The sequence below is a fragment of the Wyeomyia smithii genome, chromosome 2, assembly GCF_029784165.1.
Source record: "Wyeomyia smithii strain HCP4-BCI-WySm-NY-G18 chromosome 2, ASM2978416v1, whole genome shotgun sequence".
Classification (NCBI taxonomy): Eukaryota; Metazoa; Arthropoda; class Insecta; order Diptera; family Culicidae; genus Wyeomyia; species Wyeomyia smithii.
The window spans coordinates 52,628,260-52,648,936 of NC_073695.1; the positions used below are offsets into that span (position 1 = coordinate 52,628,260).

The 20,677-nt window shown below is 35.2% G+C and overlaps 1 protein-coding gene across 1 annotated transcript; it reads left to right on the forward strand.

Moving 5' to 3' along the window:
* LOC129722301 (uncharacterized) lies at positions 1-2,808 on the forward strand. Its single transcript, XM_055675647.1, has 3 exons — positions 1-367; positions 2,008-2,171; positions 2,231-2,808. The coding sequence occupies exons 1-3, from the start codon at positions 301-303 to the stop codon at positions 2,690-2,692; spliced, it is 693 nt and encodes a 230-aa protein (XP_055531622.1). The 5' UTR covers positions 1-300; the 3' UTR covers positions 2,693-2,808.
* Positions 2,809-20,677: the final 17,869 nt, after the last annotated feature.

The window sequence follows — 20,677 nt, forward strand, 5'->3', positions numbered from 1 at the left end:
TATTTCATCTGGTTTTCCACTAAAACAAAGTTTGTTAAAACAGGCAGCACTAATGAACTAGGATTCATAAGTGCAATATTTTTCGAAATTGAATATCAGCTGATTTTTTGGTTGAAAACAAATTGATTTTATTAGGATACAGACTAAGCCTGTATTGGTGAGATCTGACGTAGAAAGCTCTATTCAGTTCGTTTACTTTATGCGTATTGTTCACAACTGACTTTGTGAACAGTTTGATGTTTATAGAAAATGCTGCCCTTTACAATGCAGCAGTGAGTTTTATTTTTTATTTCATTAAATATGGATGAATATGTGAAAGATCTGCTGCGAACATGGGAACTAGAAGAGTTAATATCGCGGTTTGAAGGTAAGGTCGTACCTATTCGCCTTTTCAAACTGTTTATGTTTTCAGATATGTTGAAGAATAAATTGACTGTTGGTGATAAAATACATCTGTAGGTAATCAATTCACCACATATGGGTTTTTGTTTCGTCCATCATCATCGAGGCACACAAATGTTAAAACTGCAGTCATTATAAAATCGAATCATGTGATATTTTTAAGAGTTGCATGCTGGACGCATCAATTTTTTGTGAGACGAAGAGCTGAGAAGAAGAACTTATTTTAAAATTCGTTATTTAAAAAGAGTTCTGTTGCTATTCTTCATGGATGTTATATATTTTGAAGTAATCCTGTACAGTAAGCTTCTCTGCAATGCACACGTAAAACAAGGCTACCTGTGCTTTTTGGAATGGCAAAAGGACATGTGGAAAAAAATGGAAGCTTAAGCCAAGACTGATATATTAGATCTACTCGACTATAGTAAAACCCAGCAAAACATATGGTAATGTGAAGGGTCCAGCACTTGGATGGCTCAAAAATGTTCTGCACTGACGGCTCAAAAATAGAAAATCGAGTAGGGGCTGGTATATCAGGCCCTAGAGTAAGTCAATCAATAACAAGCCATAGTCCACGATTTTCCTAGCTGAAATCTTTGTCATTTTGGAATGTACTTCGGCCTGCCTGAAAAAGAAATATCGAAACGCGATTTTTTCTGATAGTCAGTCACCCTTGAAGCTTTGGAATCTGTTGGTTGCACTTCCATGTTAGTTCTGGAAAGTATTGAAATGCTCCAGCAGCTAGCTACACGTAACGAAGTAAACTTTTACTGGGCTCCTGAACACTGTGGGGTTGAGGGAAAAGAAAAAGCGGATGAATTAGCAGATGCAGGATCAGCCATGAAACTAATCGGTCCTACATCCCTCTGTGGGGTTTGCTTTAGTGCACTGAAGATAGAGCTAACAGAATAAGGACAAGGTCAGATGCTGCTGAATCAGGTTATTACACTAGCTTGTTAATCACAGCGATACATCAAGCACAACGCTTCGCTTTAAAAAAAGGATCTGAGCATTTAAACCGGACTGATCACTGGTCACTGTCCGAGCAAATATCGTCCAAAGCTAATAGGAAGGCTTGAAAATGACAACTGTGGCTTTTGTTGCATAGAGAGTGAAGGGACTTACCATTTGTTGTGCGAATGTCCAGCAATATTTACAAAATGGCGCGAATTTCTTGATAAAGGACTTCCAGAACCTCTAGAGCTAACTTCCCAGACAATCTTTTAAAATTTAATCGCTGCCTAATACCGCATTGGGACAGTGCCTTCAATCACAGTGGTGACTATTCAAACACATTGTAGTCGTTTATATAAGAAAAGGTTTGAAGCAGAAGAGTATATACCACAATAGATAAGTACTGCTCGCAATCCAGTTCAAATAATTGCAGAGTTGAAAACGTTCTAAACGAGTCTCCTATTATAGAGAACATAAGAATAGTTATACCGATTTCTTGCTTTTCTCTGGAAGGAAAACTATGCATTTTACAAGAACCAGTTCGCTTTTTATCAGCCGCTATTGCAATTTAAACATTTACAGTTTGGCCATATTTTTCAAACTTATTTCCCTCGGCTTACAATTGACACCAACTTTTTTTCATTTCATACACAGCGGAAGAAGTTAACGAGAAAGCTTTCAATTGTTTAACGGAAGACATTATACGAGAGCTAATTCCTAAGCTAGGCAAACGTGCTATTTTTAACAAGGCGTATGAAAAATACCGTGATCAGCTAATCTTTCGGGTAACGAATACAAAACAATCGGAACTCGAAACGGTAGGTTTGAACCTATTTAGCAATTGGATTTAGGATTACATTAAAGTTTATTATTGCAGACAAATTTAAACTTGGAAAACGCCCATCTAGTCAAACCCGCAGTTGGCATTAGACAAGAAAATCACTTCAAAGGAAACATATGCCCTCAAGAATCGTTACCAACTCTCAGCATCGAAGCCCTAACTGAACCCACGGACAGTGACCGGCAAACTGCGGATGCTTTGCGCAATCTTCTCAGTGATAGTTCCATGAGTGTCACCTTACTAAACAAGGAATTTTTGACACCTGTTTACCGACGATTTCTCAGTGATGAAATCATTACGTTCCTGTACAACAAGTTTGATGGAGATTTAACTGCAGAACTACTTAACAGATGGGCTCGGGCGGTGGAATTGGTCTTCCCCAGCGAAGCAGCGGTGTTTTATTTTCGCCAAACGACGGAAAGTTCCGCTTGGGCGGGAAAGCTGTACGCTTCTTATCAAAAGCTTCATCAACTGCGAGTAGTTGAACCTCCTCTGTAAGCTAGTTCTAATCTTGTGAATATGTATATAGAAAAATGTACAAAAACAAGATGTTTTGTTGATTGGAATGCAAATAATAGTAAGAAATAGAATTGAAAATTTCTCTAACATTTTTATGTACGCGAGTTGTTATTGTTACTCAAAAGACAGAGTAATATATTGGTTTTTACTGCTCCAAAAATAACACCTAGTTTTGTAAAGTGCGTTATTCGATCAAATTGTTTTGTAACTTGAGTAGTACAATTATGAAGTACAATATATAGAAGCATTATACTAATACCGAACAAGAAAGCTCTGAAATTTAATTTTTTGGCTTCTGATTTAACCACACAATGCCTTTAGTCACTGGAAAGCATATTCAGCTTTACTTTTTAGTTACCCTGTGTATGAAAAATTATGTGTGTTCAAGGTAAGACCTGTTGAAACATTTCCTAGATCTAAAAGAAGTTTTTGAAGAATTCCTTGGTCACAGTTATCTTCAAAAACATAAAAACATATTTCGAGAAGTTTCGTGAATGATCCAACGTTTGATCCGAGAGATGTCCTTCTTTATCTTGGAATTCAGTAATCCCAGGAATTCCGTTTCGAAACGCCTAGGATTGCTAATTTTTGCATAATTTATTATACAATGTTGAATTAACTGTTATCTACGTTAAAGTCTTGTGAATTATTGATACCGTTAAGGATGAGTATCACAAGTTTTCAAAACGCTTTGTTTATTTTGCGATTGAAGGCTGCCTAACCAAAACTAATTTAAGCCCGACCTCCGATTTTCTCGCATGCCGATGACATAATTCAAACTGTCTACCGGCCTCCGGATGTCCAGTTACTCCAGCTAGTTAGTTTATTGCTAATATCATGGACGAATTCCTAAAATAAAGATCGCTATATTAGATCCAGATCAGTAGCTTCCTACTTACACTAACTACTTCCTATGATGCTTGTGGATGACGCTAAGGATCCATCGTTCTTCAGTAGCAGCAAATGGATTAGCAGTTCTGATATCTCTTCGTTAAATTATTTGATTTTGGCGTGGCTTTCTGTTATTGGTCATTAAGCAAGTTGCACACTGAGGATGACTTGCTACTCCGAAGATTTTGTTGGCAGTTGTTTTTGCAATTAGTACTGCTGATTTTGATCAATCAATGCTAACTTTTGTTGCTGTAATTTTATTTATTATGTGTATTTTTCAATTCCGTTAGGCCCATGGGTAATTTATTCAGCCATAGCGTTTTAAGGGGTTATATACCTCTTTAGTTTTTAAAAAAACCGAAAAAAAATTTATTGTATTATCTTCAAATACAACATCTTGAAAACATTTTCACAAATTTTCATAAAGATCTGAGCAATAGGAAGAAAGTTAGAGCGATTTGCAGCGCGCCTCGCCACGGCCGCATAAGCTAAACTTGAAACTTTACACGCGATTATCTCGGAATAGTGATTTCCGAAAAATGACTTTGCCGTGATCCTGATTGCGGGAAAACTACTGAACCGATTTCCTTCATCTTTATTTTTAAATTTGTGTTATTAAATTCGCCGGTCCTTGAACGATCGCTTTTCGAAACATACAGTTACATTTTGCCGCAACAAAATTTTTAATGCAATTTTCAGCGCTCAAAACGTGCATTTTTTGAAAAAAATGTTCCCATTTGCACTGAAAACAAAATACTCATAAAAGCGATCGTTCAAGGACCCGGCACACTTCTAAACTAATGAAATAATATGAGTTTTTTGATTTCGGTTGACCCGCTGAGTCTCTATCAGGATCACCGCAAGCCTCTGCAAAAAATAGCGTTTCGGGGAAATGGCCCTTACTCCAGTAATAATTGGTATATCTCAAAATCCAACGTATTTTTTTGTTGTTGATAAACTGTACTTTCAGAAAAATACCGCTTTGATGCAATGAAAATGGTGCTATGCACTTAAAAATAGATTCAAACTTCCCTCATTTTTCTCGACCAACAAGGTGTATAACCCCTTAATAGATATTGCGAAGACAAATTAAAATTTTGAACAGATTAACAACTTCTGTCGAGTTGTATGGCAAACGAGCGTAAGTCAATTTTTATGGAAAAGACACACAATATTTCCATTATCTACGACAAAAAGATTCTCCTGTCTTGCCCAGCACGATATTCTTGCAGAATATTATAAACCAACCATATTCGAGCGCGCTTGTCTGAGTCACTTAGCATAAACTCTCGCCGTAGTATCGGTAACAAGCTGGAGTAAGCAATTTATAATTCCCCCTACCTGCGGAACTGCCTGCCTACCTCGAGACCCCCCTCCATGCCTTACCTGATGAAGCAACGACGCGCTTCGTTTTGCTGGTTACGTACAGTACCTTCCCTACATAGTGGTGCGCTTATTTATCTTATTTCATGAATATTCATCAGTGCATGAATATTCCGAAAAAAATACATAGAATAAATTGAATGCAGTACTCGGTCGAAACAAGATGGATTGAACCGCTACCTGTGTATATCGGATGCTTTCGCCACTACTTGGCTTGGAATACCGTCTCTCCGCAGGTCGCTGTTCGGAAAATCAATAGAGTGGAACCAGCCGCCGTTCAATGCCAAAACGGTTGCCCGATGCGGGGCGAGCTTTTCTCAAGCGGCATATATATTTATGTAGTACCTGCATGTAATAAGAGCTGCACTCGTAATTACATGCTTAAATTCCATTGAAACTAATAATTGTAGTCTTTGCGGACACGTGGAAGGTAATTGTGGATTCCGACAAGTGACATAACTGTGGAACCTTCGTTCGGATGTGTTATTCGAGAATTGTTAACAACAAGATCATAAATTTTGGAATCCTTACCATCCTTGTTTTTGTATTCTCGGACTGAGAAGAGCCACAAAGTCCGATCGAAACAGAACTTGGAGACCAGATTCTAATTTTTTTCAATCTATATGCTGGTAAGGGGCCATCCACAAATGAGCCGTTGAGAGCAAAAGTGGTACATGTGCCATTGAGTAAATTTTTTAGGAGACGCGATAAACGAAAACACTCAAATAGTAAATTATTTTCAACAATTGTTTCCAGCATAACTGCACTAAATCATTGCTGGAAAGGTTTCAAATGACAGTACATAAAAGCGTAACGAGTTTTAGTTGAGAAACTCACGCAAACCTCAATGGAAAAACATGTACCACTTTTGTTCTATGGGAAAAATAATGACAACCAGAAAACGTTGAGAGCAAAAGTGGTACATGTCCAGTGTGAGCATGAAGGATGCATTATAGCTCTCTAATCTTAGGACATAGAACATTCATGTCTTCAGAAGAGTTGTCCAGGTGATAGAGTACTATAGAATGATGACCTGTTTGTTAAGGAATTCTGTCTCTTCGTGGCGCTAGTGTATATGTATTTGGTAACAGCATACGAGTTGATACTGAAATAGGTAAAATGCTTTCTGTTACAAACTAGTCACGGATACACTGGCGCTACGTAGTGAGAAAATTCCAAAGCAGACTGATCTTCATCTGAGAGTACCCCCCACACGGACTGGACAAAGCTTTTCAATAGTAGTACTGCTCATTCGCTTCTCGCTTAAAAATGCGTTGCGGCACCAGCTTTGAAAGCCCATATCTTTTGAACAAAATATAACACCACCGCGAAATTTTCAGGGAAGTTTCGAAATTTCGTCAAAAATACTTGTGATTTTTTTCAGATTTTTCAGTGCCCTAGAACATAGATTTTCAACATATTGTTTTAAATAGCTACTATTGAAATAATATTTTTTTTTTTCGTGAACTACAACTTAGGATGCATCTGCTGTGTGATCAAATTCGATGCAATATTTTTAAAGCTATGTCTATTTAAAAACAATTTTGACCTAAATTTCAAATGACAATAACAACTTGAAAACTTACTCAAATTCAATAAAAATTGGAAAATCAACTTTCCGAGTGAAACTCTTGAAGTTTTGAATACTTGTTTGGAAAAATTAAGCATCGCAATTTTTAGTGACCCGCTTCACGACCATATGCCAAGTTTGGCGACCCATATGCCAAGTTTGGCGGAGATTCCTTCAGGCATTCGTGAATTATGTTGGAAAATACATACAAACATTGTCTTTTATATAAATAGATAGTTACAAAGATAAATATCTCTAAAATTTGTTATTATACCCTCTACAAACAGCATGTCCTCTCGAAGAGGTATAGTAAAGTTTTCATGTGAAGTAAAAAATTGATGAATTTTAGAAAGCTTTTCTTTTTTTCTAATAGAGGAGGAATGTTTGTAATGATTTATTTATGTAGGTACTGATATCTATTCAGAATTAATATTGTGTGACCTGCCACAAATGGTGACATATCAATACTATTATATATATATATATATATATATATATATATATATATATATATATATATATATATATATATATATATATATATATATATATATATATATATATATATATATATATATATATATATATATATATATATATATATATATATATATATATATATATATATATATATATATATATAAATATATAAATATATATATATATATATATATATATATATATATATATATATATATATATATATATATATATATATATATATATATATATATATATATATATATTTGTATGCTTTTTTATATTATTGATTGTTATTAGCTTTCGCAGTTAAGTTAATGTAATTGTAGAAAAATTATTAAACCTACTTGTCAAGGAAAAAAAGTCATGAAACAAAACTTGAATTAACTTAAAACTATCTTACTGACTATAAAGTGAGCTGATCGTTGCAAATGAGGATTGCAACCAGGAAGCTCTAGAAGCTTCAGTCGAATAGCCTTCTGACTTATTAGTTCGAATCATATTTGTTACTCTGAGTAACTGATGAGTAGTGGAATGTCCATGGCGAAAACCAAACTGCTCATTTGCAAAAATAGAGTTCTCATTAATATGTGTTGTCATTCTATTAAGAATTATTCTCTCAGAGGTTTGCTAATAGAGGAAAGTAAACTAATTGGTCGATAACTTGATGCCTCAGCTGGATTCTTTTCGGGTTTTAAAATTAGACTGACTTTGGCATTTTCCCATTTTGTAGGAAAATGTGCTAGTGCAAAGCATCTGTTAAAAATTTTTACCAAGAAATTTAAAGAGTTTTCGGGAAGTCTTTTGATGAGGATATAGAAAATCCCATCATCTCCTGGTGCTTTCATGTTTTTGAATTTTTTGAGAATAGTTCGCACCTCATTCAAGTTTGTTTCCAATACCTCTTCGGAAAGAAATTCTTGGGTGTTGATCTGATCATACTTTTGGTTTACTTCATTTTCAATAGGACTCATTACGTTTAAATTGAAATTTTTGTTCATTCGTAAGAAATATGCGGTCACCGTTTTTGAGGACTGGAATGGGCTTCGAATATATATATATATATATATATATATATATATATATATATATATATATATATATATATATATATATATATATATATATATATATATATATATATATATATATATATATATATATATATATATATATATATATATATATATATATATATATATACGTTACACCACGACCGACCGGCCTAGGCGCACCCGGAGCCGAGACGTCAGCAAAAACCCAGCTGAGGCCCGTAGCAACAAGCGGAGGAACCAAACCAGCAACGAAACCATAAATTGACAATCGATGACGACTGCAGGATTCGATCGAACCACGCGGACAAAGGCTGCATCAGAATTGAACCACCGGAGGAACGACGAGTCAGCGGATTTAGTTTATTTAAGCTTTCTAGATTTAATTTTCAATTCAGTCTTGTGTGTAATTCAGTAGTGATCGGACATTAAAGTGTTAATCGTAGTAATAAAGTTTTTTTTAGTTCCCGCGATAAATCACGGCATAATTGGCGCAGTCTCAAGGCCAAGTGGTTAGACAAAGTGAACAGTGTTAACAGAGTGAATATCTAGTATCACAGTCACCGAGTTCTACAAAGAGGAACAGCCCACGTCTATGGCAGACAACTGTTACACCCAGCAAGAACAACCCCTGAGTGAACATCAAGGACTTGCGGATATCAGAGGACCGATCCCGCCATTTGGAAACCTACCCCATCCATCCGTCACTTCACACCAAGACTCCAGGAGATGAAAGCAGTAATCTCCCTGTAAGTAACCACAATCATTTTTCTAAGATTAACACAAACAAAACCATACTAATTCAGAGGTGCGAGCCCCCACCAGCGGTAAGCGGACACCTGAAATATCACAAAGTGAAAAAACAAAACTAACAACTAACCGTGAAAGTGCAGTGTAAGTGAATACTGACAACAAATCTATACGCAATACAAAGCAAACGAAGTTAATTTATTATAATGGCCGAGCGCGACTTAATGATCTCACCAGATCTCGCAGCCCCAGAACTTTATGAAGAAGAGCCACAACCAGCTCCTCAACCAGCCCCACAACCGGCAATCACAATTGAGGGTTTACTTCAGCACATAAGAAGTTTAACCCAGAACCAAAATGAGTTGATTGAACAACTCAGAAATTTAAAAGAGAAGGCGGATGATCCTTTTATGCAATTCAGGACTCCAGACCCAATCAAAAATCTAACAACATTTAGTGGAAATAAAAAAGAGACCCATGCATGGCTGGAAGACGCGGAAAATACTCTCGAACTTTTTAGAAGATACCGAGATGAACCAGTGTATTGCCAATTAGTCAGGGCAGTGAAAAACAAAATTACGGGCGAAGCCAAAGAGATTTTGATCGCTGCTGGCAATCCGAACAGCTGGCTAGAAATTAAAGAGGTGATTTTGAATTCCTACGGGGATAGACGTGACCTTACGTCACACATCCAATCATTATTTTACATAACACAAGGGAAAAAGACAATTCCTGAGTATTATAATAAAATCAAAACCATCGACACCGCTATCAAATCGACAGCGGCGACGATGGAAGATTATCAGAATGCAACTAAGGCAATAAACAATTTAGTAAACTTGATGACGCTTACTAGATTCATAGATGGCCTCACAGAAGAATTGTCTATGCATGTGAGGAGCTATCGACCAAAAACATTGGAAGAAGCCTACGCTATAACAACGCAATACGCGAATGCCGCGTACAGGCAAAAATTTAACAAACATTCCAGTTCAACCTCTAACAATTCATTCAATTCAAAACCGTTTTCAAATTCCAACAACGGTAATCAGACGAATACAAAACCCAACTACACGAACAACAACAACAACAGCAACAACAAGTACGGTAACACGTTCAACGCGAAACCGAACGGATCAGGGAAATTTAAAACCCCTAGAGGCCCACCGGTGGACGACGACGTTTCAATGAAAACCGCAAAGTCCCGTACGGAGGTGAACAACCACGAAACCAAACCAAAACAAGAAAGCGAATTCAGCAAAAACTACGAGGATGAGTACGACACCTCTAATCAGCTGGAGGAATCAGCTATGAACTCGGAAGACGATGATTACTTCTTCGACGAGGAGTTAAATTTTCACGTGGTAGAAGAGCCACGTCGAAAAAAATAAAAAGCGATAACAATTTTGTACCTTATATAATAATTCAAACCTCGAAAGGTGAGATGAAATTTTTGATCGACACGGGAGCGAACAAAAATTATAATTCACCCGAGCACGTAAACATTGAAAATTGCAGAACTGAGAATGGAATCAGGGTAACAAATATAAGTGGAACACATAAAATAAACAAATCAGCTTCTTTTGATCCATTTCAGATCAAGAAGAAATTGAAATTTTATATTTTTAAATTCCACAAGTTTTTCGATGGATTAATAGGTTACGAGTCATTAAGAGACTTAAATGCTCAAATCGACATTCGTAATAATTCCTTGAAAATCGGACGAAAAACAATAAAAATGCAAAAAAAATTCCCTGAAGAGCAAGCAATTAACATAAATGAACAAGAATTTCAGTACATCGCACTGAAAACCAAAAAGAACGGTGATTTCATAATAGCGAATGAAAAGAAATACAATTCATTCACTATTTTACCTGGTATCTACAGAAGCAGCAATAATAAAGCTTTTGTAGCGATTCAAAATTTCTCAAAATCTTCACAAGAAATAAATTCGAGTGAAATCGAAATGGATGAGGATCCGTTCGATTTAACCGAATTGCCAAAGCAAATAAACATGACAAACTATACCTTTCGTGACGACCACATGAATAGGGAAGAAAAACAAGCCCTCGAAACGGTGATCGATCAATACAGAGATGTTTTATACGTGGAGTCCGACAAACTGTCATTCACACACAAAATAAGACATAAAATTCGAACGGTAGATAGTATCCCAGTCCATACGAAATCATATAAATATCCCTACGTTTATGAAAGCGAAGTACAAAAGCAAGTTAAAAAGATGCTAAACGATGGAATTATAAGAGAATCAATCTCACCATACACCTCACCCGTATGGATAGTCCCGAAAAAGGCAGATGCATCTGGTCACAAGAAATTTCGTTTAGTGATCGACTACAGAAAGCTAAATGAAAAAACTATCAACGACAAGTACCCCATACCCGAGATTACCGACATCTTGGATAAACTGGGAAGGGCTACATATTTCTCAACTATTGATTTAGTTTCTGGCTTCCACCAGATCCAGCTGGCAGAAGAAGACACAGAGAAAACAGCATTTTCTGTGAACGGAGGAAAGTACGAGTTTACTCGCATGCCATTTGGGTTGAAAAACGCCCCGGCAACTTTTCAAAGGGTAATGGACTGTATACTAAGGGATTTAATTGGAGTATGTTGTTTCGTCTATATGGACGATATAATCATATTTTCCAGTTCACTTCAGGAACACAAGAAAAATTTAGCACAAGTTCTAAAAAGACTTAAAGAAGCTAGACTAAAAATTCAGCTAGACAAGTGCGAATTTTTTAAAAAAGAAACGCAGTTTCTAGGTCATACTGTCTCTGAAGATGGAGTAAGACCAAACAGTGACAAAATAGAAATCATAAAAAAATGGCCAATCCCTAAAACAGAAAAAGAAGTTCGTCAATTCTTAGGAACGCTAGGCTATTATAGGAGATTTATAAAAGACTTCGCTAAAATAGTGAAACCGTTGACAGCACTTCTTAGAAAAGACGCGGAGTTTGAGATAACACCTGAAATAAACGCATGCTTCGAAAAGTGTAAACAAATTCTAACGCTAGATCCTGTGTTAATTTACCCCGATTTCAGCAAGGAATTTATTCTTACTACCGATGCAAGCGATTATGCAATAGGGGCAGTACTGTCGCAAGGGCCCGCAGGCAATGACAGACCCATAGCATACGCATCGCGAACTTTAAGTAAAACAGAGGAACGATACTCAACAACGGAAAAGGAATTTTTGGCAATCGTTTGGGCGGTCAAACATTTCAGACCGTATCTATACGGACGGAAATTCAAAATGTTTACAGATCACCAACCACTTACCTTCTCTATGACTAATGCAAATCACCGAATCATAAGAGGTAAACTGGCTTTAGAAGAATTTGACTACGAATTAATCTATAAACCAGGGAAACAAAACGTCGTCGCAGACGCGTTGGCTCGGATAAACCTAAAAAAAACATAATCAATTAAACGCACATTCACAATCATCGATGTAAAGACAACGTGGAACCCTCCGAACGAGAAGAGGAACTTTCAGATGATGAAAGTGACGACATGACAGTACACTCAGCGGATACAAGCGATGATTACTTTATTCCGTGCACTGAGAGACCAATCAACACATTCAGGACCCAAATTATTTTTAAAATCGGAAAAATAGAGATTACGGCATATGAACAGATCTTTCCCAAATTTCACAGGCACATAATAGTCAAACAAAGTTATACGGAAGAAGAAATAGTAGAAATATTAAAGCGGACTCTTAACCCCAGAGGTTCAAGTTGCCTCAAAATTCCAATCTCTTTAGTTCAATTAGTTCAAGAAACTTACCGGAAACATTTTTCAACTAATAGCCCCTACAAAGTTTTTATTTCAGAAACCCTTCTAGAGGACATACGCCTAGATGAACAACAGGATGAAATTGTGAGGGAAACTCATAATCGTGGCCACAGAGGAATCAAAGAAAATAAGAACCAGATAATGCAAAAATATTTCTTCCCACAACTTGATCGAAAGATTAAAATTTTGATAGATTCCTGTGATATCTGCAAAAAAGCCAAATATGACAGGAAGCCACCGAATTTGATAAGAAAAAGCATTTTCGGCAATAACCCTTTCGATCGAGTCCACATTGACATATTCTTTTTAAAAGGTCAAAAGTGGCTCACCATAGTCGATTCGTTTTCCAAATTTGCAAATGCCATACCTTTGGAAACTAGAACAATAGTGGACGTAAAAAATGCTATTACAGAACACATTAGACAATTTGGCAGACCGAAGACTATTGTGAGTGACCAGGAACCTTCTTTCAGGTCTATTGATTTCATCGGATTCCTTAACGACTTAGGAGTCGAGTTACATTTCGCGAGTAGTTCAAATTCAAACGGTATTGTAGAACGGTTTCATTCTACCCTAATCGAAATTTATCGAACAAACAAAATTAAATTCAACGATTTGTCTACAAGAGATCAAATTAATATCGCCGTCGATATTTATAACAACAGTTTTCATACCGCTATAAAAAATTTACCGCGTAATTTGGTATTCAATCATTCGGGCTCGACAAACATGGAAGAAATTTCGGAAAAATTTAAAAGCTTGCAATCAGCGGCTAAAATCGAACTGGATAAAAGGAAAGCTAAATATGAACAACAAAATAAAGATAACGAACAACCTGAACAATACAACCCAGGCGATGCTAAATACATTAAAATTTCCCAACGAATAACTAAAGACGTAAACCCTTACAAAATAACTACCATAAAAGAGAATAACGATCTTACATTTAAAGACATCAATGACGTAAAAATACACAAAAACAGAATAAAAAAATAATCGTTTAAATCAATAACTTAACTCTCGTTACAGATTAACTTACATCATCCTAATACACGGCACAAAATTTAAAGAAATATCATATAATAATGGCATAATTGCCATAAAACTAAAACAAGTTAGGATAAGAATAGGGTTTGAGAGAGTTATACACAAAATCAATATTAAATCCATTGCAAACAACATTGACTACATAGAAAAAACGACAGAAAACCTGAAAATAATAGATCATCTCAGAAGGACCCTTGATTACAAAATCCAATACGCAAGAGGAAAATTGTTGAGTTTATATCCCCGCAGAAATAGAAGAGCATTAGTTAACGCTTTAGGATCAGTAATTAAACTTATTGCAGGCAATCCAGATAACGATGATATGGAAATTATAAATCATAATTTAGAAACGTTAGAAAAGCAGGGAAACTTACTCTCTCAATCTTTATCAAGGCAAATAATTATAAACGAAAGAATTCAGAATAAACTGAATAATATTACAGATATTCTCAAGAAAATAAACAAACAAATTGTAGACCAAAATAATAACTCACTTACGACCAATACGGACTTGGAATACATTAATCTTATTATGAACCTTGACATGTTAATTCAAATTCTCACTAGCGTAGAAGAACAAATCGAATTTGCAAAGCTAAACATTTTGAATAGAAACTTATTTTCATTAGATGATAAATTGTACATTTATAACAGACTTAAAGCACAAAAATTGAATCTGGATTACTTAGATCAAATATTCCAATACAGCTCAGGAAGCGTAATTGTAAAAGGCGACGAAATCCTAATTTTGGCGAAAATACCCATCCTAGAAGACAACGAGTTCGATCTGATCAACATCCAGACGCTCAACTTAAACAACACACGAATCAGTACAGACATAAAGCTGGTGGCAAAGCACAGAGACATTATCTATAAACAAGAGCACATTTGTGACATCTGCGAAGCAACAACTCTTATCGAAGACGACTGTATCAACAACCTTTTGAATCATTTGACACCAAAATGTGTCCTAAAACCCGTCAGGCAACATATCAGAATACAAGAAATCAAAAAAGGAATCATACTATTGGATACGAATCAACAAGTATTGATTTCAGACTCATGTAATAACTCGAGATTAGTCAACACCCCGACTATTGTCGAAACAGACAATTGTACGATTAAGGTGATGAATCTCACATTTAATCGTCAAAAGCATCTAACAGACCACGAAGAATACCTCATACCAATCTATGGAAGGAAATTCATTCAACTCAACTACTCGGAAGAGCGGAATGAGATCACCCACATCAAACTGGAACACTTAAACAGTCTTCAAGAGATAAAGTTGGACCTGCATCGCTCGAAGAGGACAACAACCATCGGAGGAGGAATTCTCCTCACACTAACCTTTTTCTGCTCTTTTGCAATTTATATCATCAACAGAAGAACCAAATCTAAGGAAGATACCATCCTGAAAATCCATAAGCATGCTGAAACCACCACGGAACCTAAAGGAACCATTGGAAAAAGAGAACCCGCAACCTTACCGAGGCTCGTCCTTTTCAAAAAAATCGTCCGAGGACGGACGACAATCTAAGGGGGGAGACGTTACTCCACGACCGACCGGCCTAGGCGCACCCGGAGCCGAGACGTCAGCAAAAACCCAGCTGAGGCCCGTAGCAACAAGCGGAGGAACCAAACCAGCAACGAAACCATAAATTGACAATCGATGACGACTGCAGGATTCGATCGAACCACGCGGACAAAGGCTGCATCAGAATTGAACCACCGGAGGAACGACGAGTCAGCGGATTTAGTTTATTTAAGCTTTCTAGATTTAATTTTCAATTCAGTCTTGTGTGTAATTCAGTAAGTGATCGGACATTAAAGTGTTAATCGTAGTAATAAAGTTTTTTTTAGTTCCCGCGATAAATCACGGCATAATTTATATATATATATATTATATATATATATATATATATATATATATATATATATATATATATATATATATATATATATATATATATATATATATATATATATATATATATATATATATATATATATATATATATATATATATATATATATATATATTTGTATGCTTTTTTATATTATTGATTGTTATTAGCTTTCGCAGTTAAGTTAATGTAATTGTAGAAAAATTATTAAACCTACTTGTGAAGGAAAAAAAGTCATGAAACAAAACTTGAATTAACTTAAAACTATCTTACTGACTATAAAGTGAGCTGATCGTTGCAAATGAGGATTGCAACCAGGAAGCTCTAGAAGCTTCAGTCGAATAGCCTTCTGACTTATTAGTTCGAATCATATTTGTTACTCTGAGTAACTGATGAGTAGTGGAATGTCCATGGCGAAAACCAAACTGCTCATTTGCAAAAATAGAGTTCTCATTAAAATATGTTATCATTCTATTAAGAATTATTCTTTCAAAGGTTTGCTAATAGAGGAAAGTAAACTAATTGGTCGATAACTTGATGCCTCAGCTGGATTCTTTTCGGGTTTTAAAATTGGACTGACTTTGGCATTTTCCCATTTTGTAGGAAAATGTGCTAGTGCAAAGCATCTGTTAAAAATTTTTACCAAGAAATTTAAAGAGTTTTCGGGAAGTCTTTTGATGAGGATATAGAAAATCCCATCATCTCCTGGTGCTTTCATGTTTTTGAATTTTTTGAGAATAGTTCGCACCTCATTCAAGTTTGTTTCCAATACCTCTTCGGAAAGAAATTCTTGGGTTGATCTGATCATACTTTTGGTTTACTTCATTTTCAATAGGACTCATTACGTTTAAATTGAAATTTTTGTTCATTCGTAAGAAATATGCGGTCACCGTTTTTGAGGACTGGAATGGGCTTCGAAGGTTTCTTAAGAACCTTCGAAAGCTTTCAGAAAGGTTTTAGTTGTTTAACTTAACTCATGAAATTCTCATTTCGCAAGACAGTGAATATTTGTTTAATTTCCTTTTGTAATTCTTGAAAAATAATTTTCAAAGCAGAATCACGAGATCTTTGGTATTTACGTCTCCGTATGTTCTTCAAACTTATAAGAAGTTAAAGTTCACTGTCAATAATTGGTGCATTCAATTTCACTCGAGCCTTAGGAACTGATAAATTTCGGGCATTGAGAATTAAGCTGCTAAAATTATCTAATGCTCTGTCAATGTCAGCACTGTTTTGTAAAATAAAATCATCATTCAAATTTTCTTCGATCGTAGAACGATATCTATCCCAATTAGTCTTGTGATAATTTAACACAGATCTAGTGGGATTTGAAATAGTAAATGCTTTTCTTGATAATGGCCTGCACTGTTATATCCGAGACACGAGCACATTTTAAAGGCGAATCTACGCAAATTGTTATTAATCAAACCTTCCAGTCATATTTGTGGTGGCTTTATTCTGCTGAGAATGCAAAATTCGTAAACTTCATTAAAAAATCTAAACATATAAAAATGCAGCTCTGTCTGTCTGTCTGTCTGATCCATATAGGCTTGGAAACTACAGAACCGATCGGCGTGAAATTTTGTATATAGGGGTTTTAGAGGCCGAGAAAGGTGACTAAGATAGTTCGAGTTAAAAATAACTCGAAAACCGATGCCTTTAGAATGTTTACTACCAAGAGCTTTTTGATTTAAAATGACTCTCTGCATCTTTTAAAATCATCAGAATACAAATATTTTGAAAAACGTTTGAATTAGAATTTTCATAAAAAAATAAATCTACCATAAAAAAATATTTTTCATTACTCCATCCTGGACTTTTTTTCAAAAGTTGCGTATTAACGTCAAGTTTCTTTAAAAAAAAAAAAAAATTAAAAAAATTCAACTCTTTTTTTTTTAATTGAAATTTAATGTTTATTTTTTTTTTGGTCAAAAAATTTTTTTTTGTATGGTGTATATTTTTTTTATAGTGCATTTTTAATCCCCTACAACTCATTCTCTGACAGTTTTTCTATACAACCAACGGTTTCTGGGCTAAAACGCTTTGAATAAAACCTATGCCAAAAGGCATACGCCCTTTTAGAATGTAACTCATGGGTGTAAAAAATCTCTCCATCTATGAAAAATGCTCAGTTTGCTAAGCCAAATACGTGTGCAAAAGTTTCATTCAAATCAAAAATGGTCGATATTCGACCATAGGTCATTTCGCGCGATCTTGCTCTTATGCGTATATTTGTTGCTTAAACGATAAAAATGCTTTTCTGCGAAAGTTATTTTTAGAACGTATGTTTCATTCAAAGAACGTTAAATTGTCTTAATTGTTCATTTTCGGGGTGATTTTTTGTGCTGCTCCAAATATTTTGGTTTAAAAAAGTGTTCAGCCGACTTTCGAAATTATTCACGTGTGATTTTTTACCGTTTCAAGGTTACTACCCAAACCCTTACCTCCCCCCCCCTCCCCCCTCCTCTCCGACCGAAGCATAATTACATAGGTGTGTCCCGTATTGGAGCTTTGACTATCTGGTCGCTTTAATGTAAGAGAAACTTGTATATGTCAAGTTTGGTGGAAATTGGTTCAGACATTCAAGAATTATGTTGGAAAATACATACAAACATTGTCTACTTTTATATAAATAGATAGTTACAAATATAGATATCTCTGAAATTTGTTATTAAACCCTCTACAAACAACATGTTCTTTCAAAGAGGTAAGTTAAAGTTTGATATCCGAGACACGAGCACGTTATGAGAATGCAAATTCATAAAATATACTCATTAAACTTCATTAAAAAATAACAGATAATTTTCAATGCCACTTCATGCAGTTTTTTTCCGAAAAGACTCTATGTGTTCCAAAAAAAATCGATGTTCAAAAAGTCGAGGGGCTCAACCCTAAATAGAAAGATAATGTTATTTATAGTATTTTTGTAGAACATTTCGACTTTCTAAAAAAATGTCAGGTTGCTCTAACGTGATTTATGAAAAAAGTAGTTTTTAAGCTACTAAACCACTGTGAATTTTTATTATAATTTTTAGATAAAACTCTCTTAACACATATAAAAAAATCGGTCAAAAAATGAAGTTTTTGCTGCAAAGCAGGATTCATGACGAAAATTTACATTTAAAAAGATCCTTGATATTTTATCGGGGGGCTGAGATATTCGCATTTTTACATGGGACGGGAAGCATTTTCGAAAATACCACCAAAGCTCAATATCTCAGTGTTTTATTATGCCATTTTTGTGCGATAAATGAAATAGTGATTCAAATCTTGAAGTTTCAGATATTCAAAAATGCATCTTTCAATGTAGACATATGGGTGATCAATCCATCAATAAGTGAGATAGAAAATTTTAATCAGATTGAGATAGACACTAGGTGTTTTTGACCAAATTTTAGGTTATTTGAAAACAAGAAACTTTACCCAAGACGTCATCTTTCTAACTCTTACATGTTACGAACGACACAAAGTTTTCTATGATGAGGCACTAATAATCACAATTTTCGTTCTAACTTCTTCCTCAGATTTTTCAGAAATTTTAAATCTTCGACTCAATTATCAGGCATCCAAAACTGCATTTTTTCTGAACAATGTTATTTTTTATCTCCCAAAATAAAAAAGTTATATGACATGTTTATAAAAATGTTTAGTTTTCCATCACATACAAAAATGCCAATATCTTAGCCCCCCGATAAGATATCCACGTTCTTTTCATATGTAAATTTTTGTCACGAATCCCGTTTGTAGTAGAAATTTCAATTTTTGACCGTTTTTTTTTTTGAGGGTTTTATTTCAAAATTATGGTGAAATTCACTCTTTTGCGATGTTTAATGGGCTCTATGATTCAAATAACTGAATACGATACCGAACTAAACAATGTAAAGTATTTATAAATAACCCTACAACAATAAAAAAGAAATACATGGAAAAATGTGGGAATCGAATAGAGTTGCAAAAAGCGCCAAAGAGTGTGTTTGTAACTTAAAAAAGTCATTCTTTTCATAAATCACGTTTGGGCAACCTGAAGACAATTTTTTAGAAAGTCTTCATAAGGAACACCTAGAAAAGTTTGTATTAGTATCCTGTTACCCAGAATCAGAATTATTTTTGATAAGTTGCATAAATTTAGAATGATAATATCAAAATTTGTGTAGAATGTAATCCTCATGTCTCTTACACACATCTATGCCCCCCCCATAGAATATTTTTCAGCAACAACAATCACTCTCATCAACCAAACGGTTAAAAAAATCTATTTGCTGTTTTATGTCCAGACTAATGATAACCGCAGCATATTCATGGCAGTAGGTACATGCTATAACATCATATCTTGAAAGCAATCTCTGCCGGAAAACAAAAATATTCTACGCTGCGGTTTCGCATCAGCACATTAGCCAAAATAACATCGAACCGCGCTTTATCGGAGTGAAGTTCGTTCACCAAGATTCACTAGTGAAATATTACATTGTGTGAACAACTACTAATTTAATTTAATAAGCTCTTTTTTGTCTGGTTCGAAGCGATACATAATGGATCAAATGGAAAAACGATTCACCATGATCACACAGTACAAAGCAATAGATTATATTTTAACGGTAGTTTTAACGGCGTGTTAGTTAAAACAATACTTACCAAAACTAGATTCCATAGGAACAAGATTACGGATTGTTCGCTACCCGTGATATAGCAAATAGTCTACCTATTGTGCTTTCGAAAGTAGAAGAAAGGTAGGTAATAGTTTCTCTTCGCACTTCGGCAACGCGTGGAAGATTCAAATAGTTCGCCGGCTAAAAGTTCCCCGCTTTGTGGACCTATGTTTGCTACACTTCATCTTAAGCGGCAGTGTACGTTCATATGTTGAAAATACTAACTGTAATCCGAGATTATGCGCATTCTTTTCATTCGTTTCAACGTTGGAATAAATTGATCTTTTACCCATTTCTACAGTACAGGTATTACCGAACAAATGGTTACTTGTCGCTTTTATTTCGAGAGAGGAAACAGAACCTTTCCGGTTTGCTCGCTTACTCTCGCTCTCTTTATTTTTCAAATACCAACC

Coding starts and splice junctions, on each gene's coding strand:
- LOC129722301 (XM_055675647.1), top strand. CDS start 301: ATGGATGAATATGTGAAAGATCTGCTGCGAACATGGGAACTAGAAGAG. Junction 368..2,007: donor GTTAATATCGCGGTTTGAAG/GTAAGGTCGTAC, acceptor TTTCATACACAG/CGGAAGAAGTTAACGAGAAA. Junction 2,172..2,230: donor AACAATCGGAACTCGAAACG/GTAGGTTTGAAC, acceptor TTATTATTGCAG/ACAAATTTAAACTTGGAAAA.